General features: G+C 35.9%; 1 protein-coding gene across 1 annotated transcript in view; it reads left to right on the top strand.

Moving 5' to 3' along the window:
• LOC135103044 (phosphatidylinositol 4-kinase alpha-like) overlaps positions 1–16,922 on the top strand; it is a 36,800-nt gene that overhangs the window by 10,022 nt on the left and 9,856 nt on the right. Inside the window, exons 12-29 of the mRNA XM_064008942.1 lie at positions 474–583; positions 1,132–1,291; positions 2,680–2,839; positions 3,836–3,975; positions 4,510–4,643; positions 5,078–5,179; positions 6,483–6,656; positions 6,793–6,958; positions 8,290–8,493; positions 8,614–8,863; positions 9,868–10,025; positions 11,051–11,179; positions 12,494–12,677; positions 13,434–13,631; positions 14,795–15,027; positions 15,273–15,469; positions 15,742–15,874; positions 16,736–16,915. Of these exons, the coding sequence (XP_063865012.1) occupies positions 474–583; positions 1,132–1,291; positions 2,680–2,839; positions 3,836–3,975; positions 4,510–4,643; positions 5,078–5,179; positions 6,483–6,656; positions 6,793–6,958; positions 8,290–8,493; positions 8,614–8,863; positions 9,868–10,025; positions 11,051–11,179; positions 12,494–12,677; positions 13,434–13,631; positions 14,795–15,027; positions 15,273–15,469; positions 15,742–15,874; positions 16,736–16,915 (3,012 nt within the window). The remainder of the gene's footprint in view (positions 1–473; positions 584–1,131; positions 1,292–2,679; positions 2,840–3,835; positions 3,976–4,509; positions 4,644–5,077; positions 5,180–6,482; positions 6,657–6,792; positions 6,959–8,289; positions 8,494–8,613; positions 8,864–9,867; positions 10,026–11,050; positions 11,180–12,493; positions 12,678–13,433; positions 13,632–14,794; positions 15,028–15,272; positions 15,470–15,741; positions 15,875–16,735; positions 16,916–16,922) is intronic.

Below are 16,922 nucleotides of genomic sequence, written 5' to 3'. Positions count from 1 at the left end.
TCTTGTTGATCTCTCTCATGTTAATCTTTTTGGTTATCCTTTGAAATTGCGGGGACCACATCTCCATAATAATGGAGTGGTTGGGAGGGTAAAGTGATAAAAAATTATTTTGATATATTGTGAACTATTTGTTATTTTTATTCTTAATATATTACAGGTAATTGTAAGATAGTGGAGTAATAAAGAAATGCCCATGAAAAATAAAGTAGAAAACATAAAAGGGACAGATATATAAAAGAAGACTTGGGAGACTATGGAAACCAGGGATTGAATAAAGATGAGCATAAATGTGAATAGATAGGTTGCACATAATTTTATTGCTTAGTGAACTAGTTTCAGTTTTGATAATGAACAGTGATGCTTTTTTTATTATTTTTATTTATTTATTTTTTCATGATGGTGATTTAATTTGATCAGCTTATTGTCAGTAAACTTGTCAGGATATCCTCAACATATAATTTTTTATTTTTTAGCCCAAAGTATATGATGAGATAATGGAGCAGTTCAGCAAAATCATTATAGAAGCCAGCAGTGGTACATATGGCATGGGCGCAGCACAGGACCAGCGAATGAAGCAGTACAGGTGAGAAGGTTCTTCCCTACATCACTTGTTAACTTATTTGATTTTTGGCCCTTAAGCAGTGGGTGACGACACATTGGTGTGCAGCTAAGGGGATCGACAGGTAAATTATGACTTGGTGGTAAGTATATGCTATGTTAGACGTGATTTGCATTAGCATATTGTATATAAGTTGTAACCTGGCTGTATGTAAGTCTTTTTGACATACCAGGAAGTGTATTAAATGTCATGGTGTGAACTTCAGTTAATCCAGGAAAACAGCTAATTTGGAATGGTTCTAGAACCAAAGATTCCAAAGTATTTGTGGTTAACTGGTATTGCTTTAATTTTGGGGGCTGTATGGAATATGTGCATGGAAGAACATTGTTGAAAGACCTTACCTTACTAAGGAATGTATTGCACATAGACATATACGATATATACGTATGCTCTGCTGAGTTGTTTTTAATATTTCTCAAATCACAATGTGTTAAGGATCACTAGTTCTCAGAAATCAAGATATATATATTGATGTCAACAAATATAGAGTATAGCATTGTTCTTTTCTGCAGACATGTAGCCACAGCAGTACACAATGCTTTGGCAAACATTGCTGCCAACATTCAGGGTGAAGCTGAAATGGACAAACTTCTCATGCGTCTCCTAGAATTATTTGTCAAACTTGGATTGGCTGCCAAACAAAATTCTGAAAAACATCCTGCAGTACTGAAGGTATGATATTACCCACTCATGTATAATGAAATATTATCTCTCTCTCTCTCTCTCTCTCTCTCTCTCTCTCTCTCTCTCTCTCTCTCTCTCTCTCTCTCTCTCTCTCTCTCTCTCTCTCTCTCTCTCTCTCTCTCTCTCTCTCTCTCTCTCTGTGTGTGTGTGTGTGTGTGTGTGTGTGTGTGTGTGTGTGTGTGTGTGTGTGTGTGTGTGTGTATTTACTAGTTTTACCCAGTTGTAATTTACAGGGCCTGAGCTACATTCATATGGTCTCGTCTCCATATCTACACTTGTCCAGTTTTTCCTTGAAGTTGTGTACACTCATTGCTGATACTGTATCCTCACTGAGCTTGTTCCCAACTTCTATATTTCTCTATGGGGGACTATATTTCTTTATGTTACTCAAGCATCTTCCTTTTCTTATTTTTTGCTGTGTCCTGGTATTTCTTTCTTCTCTTAGCAGCAGTTTCTCGTTATCTGTTTCTTCTACTCTATTCCTTAATTTATAAATTAGTATTAAGTCTCCCCTTTCTCTTTTTTGTTCCACTGTTGGCAGATTCATTTAGTGTGTGTGTGTGTATTTACCTAGTTGTATTGTACAGAGCACGAGCCAGAGTTCATTTTGTCCTGTCTCCATAACTATATTTATCCAGTTTCTCTTTAAACATGTGTACACTGTTTGCCACAACCATCTCTTCCTTCAAATCATTCCAGATTTCAATAGTTCGATACGGGAAGCTGTATTTCTTGATGTCACTTGAACATCCACTCTTCTTTATTTTCTTCCCATGCCTCTTCATCAATCTCACTCTCCCTCCTCCATCATTTCTGTCTGTTCTTTCTTTCTGATGAATGATGGAAACAGCAATGAAGGATGGAGTCACAAAACTTCTAAGAGTGTGTGTACTTACCTAGTTGTGGTTTACAGGATGGGAGTAATCTCATAGTATCATAGTGTGTGTGTGTGTAATTCACCTACAGTTGTTTGCTGGTCACTCAGCCATCCATGTATGTAGAGCCCATAGTGTTCAATGTTTGGGTAGGACTGAGACTACTCACACACCACACACCAGTACAACAAGGCCACAACCCCTTGGTTTACATCCTGTATCTACTTGCTGCTAGGTGAACAGGGGTTACACATTTAGAGGCTTGCTCATCTGCCTTGCTGTGCCTGGGATTCAAACTCAGGCCTTCTCGGTTGTGAGCTGAGCTTTCTAACTACTACACTTTGTGATTCCTTTTTTTGTTTATCTCCAACCACCACACAACATCAAAAACAGCAACATTTTATTTCATCCACATTGAAAAGTTATTGCATTATATAGAAATTTTATTAGAAATGCCTAGTAAATTACCCATACTCACCAAGTTCCTCTCCCCTGTATCAGGCATCCAGTAGTGCTGGTAACCTTGGGGTGTTGATTCCTGTTATTGCCATGCTGGTGCGCCGCCTCCCTCCCATCAAGGAACCAAAATTACGCATGCTAAAACTCTACAGAGATTTTTGGCTTTTCTCTATTGTCATGGGATTTACTCAGCATGAATCTGGTAAGAGTGCAGTGTTTTTTTTGTTTGTTTGTTATTATTAGGTATGATATATTTTATGAAGCTTGTAATCCTTATGGTAAGGGATATGGCCTGTTCCTACATTTTGTTGCTGGTTTAGAAGAGTACAGTAAAACCTTGGTAAATTGAACCCTGTTAAAAGGAATATTGGATGTAATGAAAGCTTCATGCCTAACATACAAGCCTCACAATTAATTAATTTTGATCATTATAAGCAGGGGAAATTTGTAAAATTTAAGAGTTGCTAAAATTTGTTGTTGACTTAATTAGAAACATTTAATAATCACCACAAGTGCATTACAAAACATCCCCTCTACTGAACTGACTGGATTTAATAATTATGAACTGCTGCATTATATATAAAGAGAGTGAATTACTTGAGGCAGGTTTCTGGTTTGGTTGTACAATGACAATGGTAGTAATGGTGCAGATGCACTCACACCAACAACTTCTTTATTCATATAACAGTCATGAGTTAAAGCACCCAAGTGTCATCTTAAGCACTATAAGAAATGTCTCTTGCCTGTTGAACCAAAATTAAGTGATAATATGGCTAGAAGATGAAATAGATAAGTGAGGGTGTACAGCAGCAGTATGTCATGGCCAGTACTACTCCACTCCCCAGCTAACACAAAATTCCTTTTGGTTTATGTCCTAGTTGTGCTACCACTCTGCAATGTTCTAAGTCAAAATCAGCCTGACAAATGTTTAAACTGTCACATGAAATTCCATACTAGGTATTTATACCACACATCCATTCCAGCTATACTGCTTTCCTTGAAGGTGGAGCATGAAATTATTAACTTTTTTATTAGCTCTATTTCTTAATAATACAAGTGAGATATGATGCTTCAGCTTTTTCAGTTGCCATGACAAAAATAGTTTACAAGTTACAGGTTTTAGTCTTACCATATGGTAAGGCTACCAGGTTTATCTGAATTTATTTGTAAATTAGGTATCTACTTTGTATAATTGCAGGATTGTGGCCCCCTGAATGGCATCTTGCTGTGTGTGACATAGCAGTCACGTCACCTTTGCTGCTTTCCCAGACAAAACATCGCTCAGAGATGAAGGAGCTGAAGTACACATATGCTGTACGGGATGACTCTGTGTCTGTTGTAAGTAACACAAGATCATTTTGAATGTATTAAGTTGAAGTCTGCAGTGAAGAAATTTTATTGCAGTTAATAGAGAGATTGTTGGATTATAAGAAAATATTTTCTTTGCAATCAATCATGATTGAAAACCTTTGAAAATTCATGATTGATTAATGTTACCATTCTCATACTATAAGATTACCTGTATTAACCAGAAATACGATAGTACATCCCTACCATGAAAGAAAGAAATTCTCCCAACAGTATACAGCATTGTATTGAAAGAAGCAGCCAAGAAAATTTTAAGGAAGTATGCATCAAAAACAGGACCAGGAATATTTTCCTTTATCAACTCTTCCTGGATGGGATTTTCTGAAATCAGTAATGAATTGCATCTAGATAGACCAATAGATAGATAAATTAATAGATGCATTTGACAGTCAAAAGTACTAAAATACTTTTTTTCTAGAAACTACACAGTTTTTCTAAATGTAATTTTACTGAATTATTAAATTGTATTTTATTTATTTATTTATTTATTTTATTTTTTCACAGAGTGAACTAAATGAATTGAGACAACAGATACTTAGTTTGTTGGAACATCCTACTGACCTGACTCAAGTTGTCAACAAGCTAACTTTTGCTCAGTGCATTTTTGTTTTATCTGTGTATCGTGTGGAAGCTTTAAGGTAAGATTGTAGTACACTGCAATAAATCTTTATGTTCTGTCAGATCAAGTAGCTATTTATTGAAATGAGATACATCATTTGCTGCATGTTAAAATATTGCTTTGTGTAAGCTAAGAAATAAATTTTTTCTAAGAAATTAAGAAAAAACAAGATTCCATGTAAAATTAGATATTCAGGAATAATGAAAAATCATTGACTGGATACTTACACACTGGTATACTTATACCTTGTGTATGTTTGCTGAAAGTGCAAATATACAAATGAGGCATTTTCTGTAGTTTCTCTAGGGTATCTTTATTAACTTTATTTTAATCATGTGGGTTCTTAGTTTCTTAGATGTTGATTTTGAAAAAGTTACTCTAGATCTTTGCAGTCAGTTTTTATTTATTTATTTATTTTTAAGTTAAGCATTAAAATCAGGCATATCTTTGCAGAGTAAGAGGTTCCCCTGAGCCCAACTTCCAGCCAATGTTTGAATACTTGTTGGATCCTGCTATTCAGAATGACAAGTATGATATGTGGATGTGTATTAATAGGTGAGTTTGTGATCAATACATTTCCTTAGTTTTATATCATTATCATTGTCATCAGTTATTCATTTATTTATTCTTCTTAAGGGAAATAGTGTTGGTAAAATTTTGTGCAGAATATACATACCTTTTTTTTAATTTATGTTTATTTGTTTTCTTATCTTTTTTTCACTTGCCCTTATCACATTGCTCCCAAATAATTTCCCCAGTAGGGCATTTTCATCCATCCTATGGATATTTCATAACCATCACAGAAACCACACTCTTTTCAATAGTTTACTTGCTATGCATACATCTGTTAAAGCTTCCTGCATTCTGTCTGTTGACCCTATCTTGTTTTTAAAACACAGGTTGTCCATCACTTATCTAGCCTGTTGGGACTATAGGATGCCAGATTTGTGATTTTGCTGGATTACAGAGAGGTTAGATTATAATACACTTAACTCAACTGTTAACCACCTTATCCTACCTTTGAAATACTCTGTAAATCAGTATAAGGTGATTAATAGGTGGGACTGCATTAATATAATTTTTCCACTGATACTCATACTGATGCTTTATTTCTGGCTGATATTCTTAGCAAAGGAATTGAGCAATTTTTCTATGTTTCTTTATGTCATAAACTGTCAAAGAGCTAATGCTGTATAATTCACACAAGGTTCACAGATGCACTGCTGTCAAGTTTTTTCAGAAGTTCAACCTTATCTTTACTGGATAATGTACAGTCTTTACACTTTACACAATGAGAAGCATTTAATTTATTCACTGGAGCCATGGCTGGGACTAAAACTTTGCAGATTTCATAATAAATGAAGAAAAACAAATTGGAATGACTTTACTGTGTTTGGTAGTGATGCCAGCTATTTATGCAGCAAGTAGCTTATTCTTCTTCTTGTGACCTGTCTCGCTTCAGAACATTTCTTAGGTCATCCATTCTGTGCTTCTGTTATTCTTGTGTTGCTTCTGTTTCACTGTTGCACTACTTCCTCAGTCCTTTTTCCTAAATCTGTGGTAAAAAAATTTTTAACACATTTTATCATCTTTCCAACAAACAGTAGTGGCAGCAGGTTGGTGTGGTGACCTGGGAAATTTGAAATCATGCTACCCGAAATTAGTGCCAGATTGTTGATGAAACTGGATTCATGATTACTGGATTAGTACTAATTTACATTAGAGAAATATACCTTCAAGTAATTAAAACAAGAAAAAGAGTCATTAATTTAAATAATTATCTATGTGTGCAATATTTATGGTTTTTCTTGTTTTAATGATAAACAGAGCATTCAACTAATTAAATTATGTTTTGCAGAGTGAGTGAAAGAGTGTTCAACATTTTTTTAGAGCAAGTAAGTCAGCGCTCTAGAGATGAACACAGAGAAAAGCTTTTGGTTCTGCATGCTCAGTTCCTCTTGACCCACTTCAACCACACTCAAGTGCAGATTCGACGTGTGGCTGACAAGCTGCTCTCCAAGCTTGTTGATAGGTGAGAAAGTTATTTCAATCATATACCCTTCTATTTTCTGGATAATAAATCCATCTCAATAGATCTGATAAATTTAAAACAAATAATAGGCCAGACTTTCTCTTGGTCATCCTTACTCTGTTAATTTTACTAACAGGTTTCCTTTGCTGCTGTGGAATGGAAATGTTCTTCGAACCCTCCTGGATATTTTACAAGTACTGGGTTACTCACTACAGCTAGACCCCAATGATGCCAACCCAACCATTCCCATCCCAGACACTCCCTTCAGCATAACCCTCATGGATACATTGGAGGCCAGGGAGGTGAGAAATAGCTTTACCATCTTTCAATAAAGATACTGAAGGGTTGTCAATATAGTAATGATGGATTTTGTGTCTAGAGATGTGGGGGAAGATATAAATAACTTCATCTGTTTTCAGAATTATCATTTGTATAACATGCTTAGTTGAAGTGACAGGCATTTTGAAAACTGTAATGGAATTAAAAAAAATAAATAAATAAAATAGTTGGTGAAAATGGAAGACTTATGAAATGATAAGTATGAAAAATAAAGTAATATTGTTTCATATAAGCTAAATTTGAATAATGTCAGTCAAACATTCATGTGTGTAGCATGCAGTAAAGTTAACTGGAATCTGTTATTATCATCATTGGCATCAATGTTAGTTCTGTGCAGAATACTTTCCATAACTTTGAACTTTGTCTATGGTACTGGTGCTTGGGCAAGGTATAACTGAATTTTTCTGTGATTAGCTTGCCCTATTTTTTAAAGGTTGTATATGTAAATGGTGAATGTAAGATACAAAAAAATCATGTCATCATTAAGGGTCAGAAATATTGCTTTTTCTGAGAAAAATCTAGGGCATTGTTACACCATCTGGCAATACTCTGATGAATTCTTGATATTTGTTGAATTATTCCCGTGAAATATGACTATTTTTGATCTTGCATTTTGCATGGAATTCTTATACATGGCTCTTTCTGTTGTAAAAAAAATTTAATTTTGATAAGATCCTTTATAATACATATAACTGCTTGGCAACTTGGACTCCCAGTAGACTAAGTGAAGCACTGAAGGTTGCTTGAGGCATCAGTGAGTCTCATGCCTCTTACAAGAGTGGAGACATGTAAAGCATCTTGTCCTCACTCTCCCCCCTCCATTAACTTACATGCTGCTAGCATACAACAATCATACTAAGGACATTAAATGTCAGAATTATTAAGATGCAAGAGATGTGTCAAAAAAACTGGGGACAGAGGTTATAAGTCACATGACATCATGCATGCTAAGTCATTCACCAGACCTTTGTTCTGCACTGTGACATGCCATTGCTCTGTGAATCAGTCTTACCTATTCCCTCTACTTCTATGGAGCATGATTCATCAAGATATGACACTTGAGTTTCATTATTAGAAAAAAAAGAAAAGAAGCACGACAGTGAAAATGGCTCAGTTATGTAAAAATGGGCACCACTTATGGACTGTAGCACTTATGTATTTATGTACTGATCTCATGGCATAAAAATCTCATGGTCAAAGATTGTATAATAAAGATGAAAAAAAAAAAATAATAAAGATAAAAAATGTTCCCTCTCATAATACTTTACTCATTATTACTTGTGCTCTTCCTCAGCGAACAGTGAGTGATTTTGCAGCCAGATGTCAAGGAATCCTGCAAGAAGCTATGAAGTGGGCCCCTGAGGCAACACGTTCCCATTTACAGAATTACCAAACTCACCTTGATCAAACCAATCTGTCTTCTCATTCTGGACTGGCTTTGGCCACAGAATCAGTTCTTCAGTATGCAGGACTGAAGTCCAGTGCTACTGGAAGTTTTGTAAGTTTTCTGAAGCAAGATTTTAATGCAAAAATTTATGAGTGTACCAATTTATTGATCATCATCTAATAATTTATGTGAGTATTGCCACTACATGTGCTTTTTTATTTTCATTTGCAGACCTCTACTTTTGACAAACGGCACACAGGGATGAGTGACCTTACATCATCATTCATAAAGAACCTGAGTCTTCGCACTCACTACCAAGGGGAGATCTCAGGACTGTTACTCATGGCCTCAGATGATACACAGAGAGAGAGACTCATTGCCAAGGTGCTTAGTGATATCACAGCAGCTTGTGAGAAGAAAAGTGAGTTAGAATTCAGACAAGGATTGTGGAGAGCTACTGGGCTTCTCATTGCTGATAAAGGTAAGGAAATTCATATGAAAGGTTCATCATCAATTTCTGGATCATGCATTAATATATTAGCACCTCTGTCCTTTACTATATTTGTGGTGTATATATCTGTGAATGCCTTTTCCATAGAATCAAATATGGGATAAAGATTCCTAGAATAGATAACAAAATCTGTCCATTAAAATCTATCCATTTCTTTACTTTTTGGCTCTAATCTTAGAATTTACCTTTTGACAAATTCAAAATGTGATGGTAAATTTTCAGGATGTATCTGCTTCCTTTCATCTAGTGAGGGAGTTCTTTGCTTCTCTCATCATCTCTCTCTCTCTCTCATCATTCTCTCTCTCTCTCTCTCTCTCTCTCTCTCTCTCTCTCTCTCTCTCTCTCTCTCTCTCTCTCTCTCTCTCTCTCTCTCTCTCTCTCTCTCTCTCTCTCTCTCTCTCTCTCTCTCTAAATGTACTGCTTGTTCTATCCACTTCAGTTATATGACTTATTTCATTGTTTGTTTTCCCACCTTTATGCAGCTCATTGATGTAGACTTACACAGTACCATTGCTTGCATATTTGTATTATATCTTGCAAAAACATGGCAAAGTGTAGTGGAAGATTAAAGCAATAACTCTCAGTGAGCAGCAGAATCTTCACTTTGAGAACCAATCACTTGCTATTTTCATTTCCTAATGCATAGATGTGTATGGATGGAAGCTAAATTACCATATAATCAGTTTCTTCTATCTGATTTGGTAATAACAAACAAATTTGGTATAGTTTTCTATATCATGAAACTAGCTCAGGTTTTGAGATACAGTGACTTTGCCTGCAGTGCTATATCCATGAGGATGCTTACTGCATTGCTAATTTAATTGTCCCATAACTCAAAGTAATTTTAATACTGTGGACTTTGAAACACTTCAAAAGAATATTTTCAAGATTACATCCTATATCCATATGATTACTCTATATAGATTAAAAGAAAATATATTTTCACAAGATAATTTTTGTGTATCTTATTTCAGGTATTCCTCGAATGTTACTTCGATGTGTTTGTGCCTCCTCTTTGAATCTCTTCACAGAAGATACTATGGAGAACAGCACAGCTTGCTGGCATTGGATCCTGTCAGCACGTCATGATCTTACACTTCCTTTTATGCAGGAAATGATAGCTGCCTGGCAGGTGAGATCTGAAACAGAAAAAGATGAAAACTCCCTTGCATTTAAATGCCTTTTCAGTGAAATGGAGCATAGGAAGTTACTGATTTTTTCTGCTACTCTCAGTTACCTCTGACCAATTCCTCTAAAAGAATAACAAACAGATTTGATATAGTTTTCTATATCATGTCATTCATGGTAGTCATGATTCAAGCAAGTGATCTTCAAGATCATAGTGAGCTATGCTATAGGCAGTTCAGCTTAATGCCATGAAATAAGATTTTCATCCCTATACAGTAGAGCCCTACCTATTGAAAATAACCATAGGAGTCTGTAGCAATTTCATATACATGTATATACTTTCTGCAAGTGTACCTGCCATCTCTTGAAATATCTGATCTAGCAAAGCATAAACTATAAAGGTGTAAATGAGTTGAGTTGCTCATCTCTTGAGATGGTATAACAAGAGATGAACTATAAAGAGTAAATGGTATGTTAAATCTAAATCATGATTTAATGCAGGAGTAAATCTTGGGTTCATTTTCTTACAAAGCAAGTTTTACTGGTAATGGTGATTGTTCATCTAGCAAATGCTATCGATCCTCTAGCACACAAGAGCAAGAGTAAGCTAAGGATACAAAGTTGACAGATTGTTTATTGCTTTAAAGGGCAGTGTCACAAGATTTGCATACACTAGCTGTTATTCAGGGAAAATTGTTTTCAGTTATTTAATCAGTCAGGCTGAGGTGTATACTGTATTTCATAATATGGCAAATGTTATAAGAATGGCATAGGATCTTCAATAGCCACTTACATCCTAGTGTGGTGTTTAGATGAACTCAGTTCCCCTAAATGTTCAAATCCAGAAAATTTTTACCCCTTAATATGATGTTATAATTCTTTTTTGTACAAAAAAAAAATGTTTTATTAATAGAGACTATTTTCAAAGCTTGTATTGAATTTTGTCCTTTGGCACCATATGAGACTTATGACTGTAACCACATGTATACCAGGTTTCTTTGATAACAGCATTAATTCTTGTTTGTTCAGGAGAGTGTGGATCGTCGATTAGGATTATTCTCAAGACCACCAGAAGATGTTAATCCTCTGGCAGCATATGAGGGCTGTGATCTTGAACCACATGTACCCCAAGTTGGTCCTCATGACATTTGGATCAAAGTAAGTTATATTAATTTTCAAGTACAAGACATCCATTGTTTATTAGTAGCTGAAGTGCACATATGATGCTTACATTTTGAAATCTGACATCCCTGTCCCGCATAATCTCAGGTCATCCATGGACAAGGTGTAAGCTCATTGCCAGGGATACAGTGAAACCATTATAAAGTAGTAGTGTCAGATTGAACTGCATGCAGATTATCTCTTATTGAAACATTACCAGTCAGGTTACCAGTCAGTTGAAGTATGTCTTATTTAGTTTGGCCTCCAGTTTAGAAGAGAGTTATGATCTCCACACTTTAAACTTCCCACCAAGATAACTCCTCAACCATGACCACAAGAACCTGACAATGGCTGCCAGTCACCAACAGCAGTGGAGCATGATAGCAGTCAGACTTGTTCCAATATCTATACTATGAATCTCAGACTTTGAACTGGTCATCTTTGAAACTTTAACCTCAGCTTGTATAATTGTATAACATTGGTTAGTGTTGATTTTGAACTGTTGCTTTAATAACTATGAGGTATCAAATTGGATATCATAGGTATAAGAGAGATTAGAAGTTTTTGATATAGATAGAAGAGACAAAAGAAGCACATAGAATGGGCTTTCTGGTAAATAAAGAGCTAGTAGGAGAAAAGGTAAAAATCTCCCTGCTGGAGAGGGGATAAAATATGTTCATGTTAGACCACTTCCAGCAGTTACAGAAGGTGCTCAACCTGATCAGAAGTCATTCTGTTTTCCAGGCTTATAGTTTTTAGCTCCATGTAATTCCATAAGAAATAGCAATAGATACTTATATGAAGTCAATATGCTACTTTTACTAGATGCCATTCCATAAGAAATAGCAATAGATACTTATATGAAGTCAATATGCTACTTTTACTGGATGACTGTATTGCATTTGAAGGTTTGGTCATTTTCATTGATTTTAATATTAGTTTAAAAATTCTTAGAAATGGATGTTGTAAACGTTGTATTTGAGTGAAAGCAGACACTACTCCATCAATAATAGCTATTGTTATTGAGAAAATCCTAGTCATTTTCACTCTTCCAGATAATAGAAATATATCAAATAAAGTAAAGTAAATTATATTGTGTTAATGAAACTGATAAGTCATAGACCAATACACAATAGCCTGAAGATGGGTAGGTTGATGATTATCATTCTTTCAAAAGAGATTCAGATATCACTTAAGTATCTATTGTTGGTATGAATATTTTCAATGTCATAATTATGAAAAAAAATTTACACTTAAGATATCTGATATTTATATATTTTTGAAAGCTTCATTTTGCATTTTGATTCACAGTTCATCAGTGAGCGTATTGAGATTGCCAAGTATGACAGTGATGCTCAGGTAGCCATGTTTGCCTGCATGTTTCACCGAACACTTCACATGACTGTGGGAAATCCAGATGCCAAGATTAGCAGACACATTGGTGCAGTTGGTACTCGGTTCCGTCTTCTGTCATGTGCCCTCACCCTGATTCAAGGCAAGTAGTTTGTACAAGGCTGGTTATGTGATAGGCTCTTCTCAAAAAGCACCTTGAAAAAGAAGCTATCAATAAGTGATATACAGACACACTCTAATTATGAACGAGTAAGGTTCCAGATGGCAGTTCATATGTTGTTAATTTGTAAAATATTTTGGGTGTACAGTATGCTCTCGAGTTTTGTGCATGCATTCTTCCAGATTCATTGTGCTAAAATTGAGTCTCATGAAACTCAGGGATATTGAAAGCAATGAAAAACCCTTATTTATATTAGCCACATAGCTTAACACTGTGTGAATATGTGTTTTGTTCTCACATTCAGTGTGACACAGCAGTGCAGCCATTACAAAGTTATGCCTAAAATAAAACATGTCTTCATGGATATAAAATACTCTTGAAAATGAGAGTACTTTCAAATTTTGCATGAAAAGTTATTTAAAAGAGGAAAGGAAAGATTTTTATGAGTGCATGTTGCCTTGCATTTTCCAATGTCACTCAGAAAACAGAGTAGGGAGGAGGTGGGTGTTTTCCTCTCTCCCTTTTCTTCATAGATCATTAAAAAGATATTTTTAGTTAAGTAATTGGTAATGAGGAGTGGGGAATATTTTAGTCTTTGTACTGCATTCATGATTTTACAGAAAATGTAATTTTTTGTCTTTGAAAGTTTCGTTTTTATGAAGCTTTCTTTTACATGCCTTCTTTAATATATAGGATACAAAAGAATTGCTCAGAAACATCAATAATATATTGCCTCAGGTGATGCACTTCCAAAGTCACTGAGCAAGAATGTTCTGAGGGAGCGCATATATGGCGCGTGCTTGGACTACTTCTGTGCTCCAAGAGGGTGCCCTACACAGCGCACAGCCCGCCTACAGGAAGATTTCAATGCTCTTCTTAACTTTTGGAATTCTCTTCATGCTGACAGGAAGTACCTCAAAGCAAGTGACATTGGAGGTATGTAGCATTTGTTTGATTTTTATCTGTCAGGTTTACTGAATTGTAGTACTGTTTATAACGAAGTGATATTTGAATTTTATCTGAGTTTTCATTATTTTGATTTTCACAGCCCTTGCCATATTTAACTTGTGGATTGCCATGGATTGCTTAGGCTTAAGAAGTGAAGTACACAACTCAAATGATATGCGTCACATCTAATATTATGGTGGCGTCATCCACATACCTGTGATCTGTGTCCCTAAGAGCATAATTAAAGAGGATGAAGAAACATAGAGGACCTATTCTGGTGCCCTGGGAAACACCACATATCAGGGTAAATGGAGGTAATGAGGCAGAGATATAGTGCAGAAGTTGGTGCCAATTGCTAAGGAAGTCAGAGACAGCCAGGGATGAGGGGGAGGTTGCATTCCTATGTTGATTGCTTTCAGCAAGAGGATAATGTGATGAACAATATCAAAGGCTTTTGTAAAGTCAGTGAAGGTGAGAGTCATCCCTGCCTTCCTTTGTTTTAATTGTTTGTTTTGAATTGTCACCAGAGGGTATCATGGTGCAACGGGGAGCATAGCTGCCTGTCATGTGGAAGGTCCCGGGTTTGATGTTAAGGCAGTGCATGGCTTTTCTGGTGAAATTTCCTAGTTCCAGCAGTTTGTAAACATACTGTAGTAGACTGATTAGTGGAAGAAGATTTGATGTTGGCAAACTGTTGTAGGTCCAGGAGGGGGACAATAGCATTATAAGCCTACTTGAACACAAAGCCTTTACAAGTAAGGCTTGGGATGGTGGTTGATGGCTATTTGCCAGAGCTGATGCTGAGTAATGCTGACCTTAAGGATGTGGGAGACAAGATGTTTTCCAGGCAGAAGGACATTTTCCTTGTATGAGGGATGCATTGGTGATGAAGAAGGGAGATGTGAAGTTCTGGATGGAATTCCTAGCACAATCTGACTGAAATGTTATTGGGGGTGATTGAGTGTTTTGTGTGTGTTTGTGTGTGTGTGTGTGTGTGTGTGTGTGTGTGTGTGTGTGTGTGTGTGTGTGTGTGTTTACTGGTTTTTGCTTTTTTGTTTTACGTTCTTGGATCACATATGTGAGACACAGGTTTCTTATTGATGTATATTGTCATAGAGTTTAGAAAGTTATTTTTTTGTGATGCTTTTCAGATTTTACATCTCTGCAATATGGTGGAGGTGCTTCATTGTCACCTTCTGTTGCATCCGACCTTAGATCTACCTCAGGTGAATTCACCATGACTAATGGCTGGATCAACACTGTTCCCCTCTCATCAAACACTTCCACCCTCTCCAAAAAGTCAACACGCAGCAAACGCCTCATCAATCCAGATATTTATGTTAAGGATTATTTGAAAAAACGGGCCCTCATTTTGTCCCTGTTGGTAAGTCACCTTCACATGTTAGAAATAAATTGATGAATATTAATTATGGTGATTTGTTTTAGTAATATACAATTTAATCATAGAGAAACAAGGTTGACAACATATATGTTCAATAATTGTTATTGGTGAGCCAGCTGCTATGCAAAACCTTGATACAAAAGAGAAATGTTAGGGAAATAAGCAGCAATAACTTCTTTTCAGTGATGTAAAGACAATGTGTAGTTATATTATTTTTTCTGTCTCAGGCTATTGAAATACGAACCCTCAAAGTCTGGCTACAGCCACCTCAGACAGCCGGACAGGGTGCAGAGGTGACAACCCCTCAGGAAGAAGCTCTTGTTAAATGGCTTTCAGTTAGCTTCAACAGTCCCAAGTCATGGAGTGGTAATACTAATTTAGCTTGGAGCATTTCACCAGCTCTGGCTGTATTTTTACCATCAAGGTATATAAATAACTGAGAAGTATGGGAATGCCTGCAGTTTAGATAACCAGAATTGTTTCCATCTAATTTAAGTGAAAAATTTCTGGATTACAAACCAAATACTTGCTTCAAATTATTCACATTCAAATGCCACTTTAGTAAATTCTTTTTTGTTTTGTTTTTGTTTTTAAATGGATGCTGCTAATAATGATAAAAATGTTTAGCTTCATGTAAACCTTTTGTGTCTTCTTATCATGTGTTATGAAGTTGATTCCTTCCTACTGAATGTACAGAATCCACAATGTACAAGGACTGGAGGGTGAGATCTGCCAGCTTGTTCGTGACAGTCCAATTGCTGTGAGCCACATTCCTGATGCCCTTCAGTACTTAGCAACTTCAGAAAATATTTACTCTGATATTCCAGAGGTAGGTAGTATAATTTTTGTATTAACTTTCAATGTGTATTGTGGTTGTTAATTAATGGATATTTATTTGTACTGCATATGATAATGCAATAGTTTTCTTCTTAATTATTTATCCCAGACTAGAAAGAGAGAAGATCAATTAAAACTTTTGCTAGAAGTCAACAAGCAACATGATGTAGTGCATCATGCTGTAGCAGTGCCATACCACTGTACCACACCAGATGTGAGGACAAAACACACACTCACAAAGTTCAAGATATGATGACACTGCACCATCACACTGTTGCATCATGCTAGATGTGAAGACAAAACACACAGACTCACACAGTTCTAGATGCAGTGGTGCTGCACTGCTGCATCACACTGGATGTGAGGACAAGACACACTGAATCACACAGTTTTAGGTCATGCAGCCAGGATATATAAATGTTTTTTTATTGTTTTCAATATCACAAATTTTGAGAGCCTTGAATTTAGTTTTATGCCTTTGGAAGGAAGCAAGTGTGAAACTTGAGAGGGTACTCTATTTAGGGTTTTCAGGATCATAGCATGTGTAAAAATTGAGGACTGTCTGGTGTGTGCAATTATGTTTTGTTGGTTTTCTTGTCCCACAAATGTGTACTCCCTTACCATCTCTTTAGTTAAAACAATTATCTTGTGGAAACAGTTATTATTTTTAGAAATATTTTGGATAGGGACTTCATGAAATCTTAGGAAACTTTATGTTCACTCTGCATCATTTAGTTAAAGAATTCTAATTGTATTTATTATTATGTAGATTTTTCTATAGAACCTCTATCATTGGCGTAGTTTTGCTTGTTTATTTATCAATTTATTTATGTTATATAATTATCTTTTTCAGTTGAATTATATGCTGACCTGGGCAGCAGTGCCACCAGTGAAGGCACTTGCTTTCTTTTCCCGCCAGTACTCTCCTCATCCTCTGACTGCTCAGTATGCTGTGCGGGTCCTTACAAACTACCCTCCAGATGTACTTATGTTTTACATTCCTCAACTCACTCAAGCTCTTCGTTATGACACGGTAAAAA

Source organism: Scylla paramamosain, chromosome 8 (assembly GCF_035594125.1).
Source record: "Scylla paramamosain isolate STU-SP2022 chromosome 8, ASM3559412v1, whole genome shotgun sequence".
Taxonomy (NCBI): Eukaryota; Metazoa; Arthropoda; class Malacostraca; order Decapoda; family Portunidae; genus Scylla; species Scylla paramamosain.
Note: the sequence above shows the minus strand (reverse complement) of the source record. Positions and strands in the feature narration are given on the sequence as shown.